The sequence below is a fragment of the Monoraphidium neglectum genome, assembly GCF_000611645.1.
Source record: "Monoraphidium neglectum strain SAG 48.87 unplaced genomic scaffold scaffold03284, whole genome shotgun sequence".
NCBI classification, from domain to species: Eukaryota; Viridiplantae; Chlorophyta; class Chlorophyceae; order Sphaeropleales; family Selenastraceae; genus Monoraphidium; species Monoraphidium neglectum.
The window spans coordinates 1-1045 of NW_014010344.1; the positions used below are offsets into that span (position 1 = coordinate 1).

At 69.6% G+C, this 1045-nt stretch overlaps 1 protein-coding gene across 1 annotated transcript; it reads left to right on the forward strand.

Annotated features, from left to right (window-relative positions):
* Positions 1-19: 19 nt before the first annotated feature.
* MNEG_12514 (hypothetical protein) lies at positions 20-189 on the forward strand (the record flags this gene model as incomplete). The annotated part of the gene is made up of 1 exon (XM_014039013.1): positions 20-189. A coding segment is annotated over one exon (170 nt), but the record flags the coding sequence as incomplete, so codon positions are not given.
* Positions 190-1045: the final 856 nt, after the last annotated feature.

Here is a 1045-nt window from a genome sequence, read left to right on the forward strand (position 1 = left end):
TTCCAGGGCCGTTCCTCAGCGGACGTCGCCGCCGCGGCCGCCGCCGCCGCCGCTGCTGGCTTCGCGGCCGCCGGCGGGCAGGAGGCGTCCGGCGCGCTGCCGGGCACGAGCCCGCTGTCGGGGGGCCCAGATTTCGGGGCCTTTGAAAGCAGCTTTGGGCGCGGCGGCGCGGGCGGCTGGCCCAGCTAGCTTGCGGCCCATGCCACGCGCAGCCCCAGACGGCCGCGGGGCTGCTGCCGAAGGGCCTGTGATCGCCCAGCCTGGGCGCACAACTCCCACACGTCCACGTCCGGGCTGCGCTTGCGCCCGTTTTCCTGCCTGTTCTACGCCGGCAAAAGCGGGCGTCCGCGCATGCAGTGGCTGCACGCGGCGCACCGCGTGAGATTGGTCCCGATTGGGTCCGCGGAACTTGATTGCCGCGATTGCGGAAGGCTGCGATTGCGGGAGGCCGCCAGGCGCTTACCGCCCCCGTGCGCAGCCGTGCCCTGCCTTCCACGCGACAGCTCGGGCAGGGCAGCCGCTGGCGCGCCTGCGCCAGCGCAGGGGCTCCTCTCTGTGCTGTGATGGTGCGGGCCAGCACTGCTTTGCGCAACCGTCGTCGCGCTGTCCTTGCGTCGCTGCTCGGCGTGGCCGATCGTGGGCGCGCGTTTTGGATGCCGCGCGTGGGCGCTTTGCACTGGGTGCGTCCACCGTCTTGTCAGCACCCTATGACTGATTGTGCAAGCCAGTCGGCGCACTCGCCCAGCTTGCAGCCCAACTTGACTATGCTGCTGCGGGCGGCACCCCTTGTTGGGGTCATCGTCCGTGTTGTGCCCGCCCTGCGCTTCGGCTGGCTGCCTGTTGCGACTGCTCAGCAGTGGCGCGCACGGCAGCGGGTGGGCGAGTGTACCAACAGCCTCACCTTCTTTGAGGGGTCGGCCCCCGAGCGACCCAGTAGGTTTTGCTGAAGATTCACACATGCACACGCGCGGATACAAACACCAGATCCCAGGTTTTTCCCTCACAACAGGCGCTGTGGCCTGTGGCGCACCCGCGTCAAGAAGCC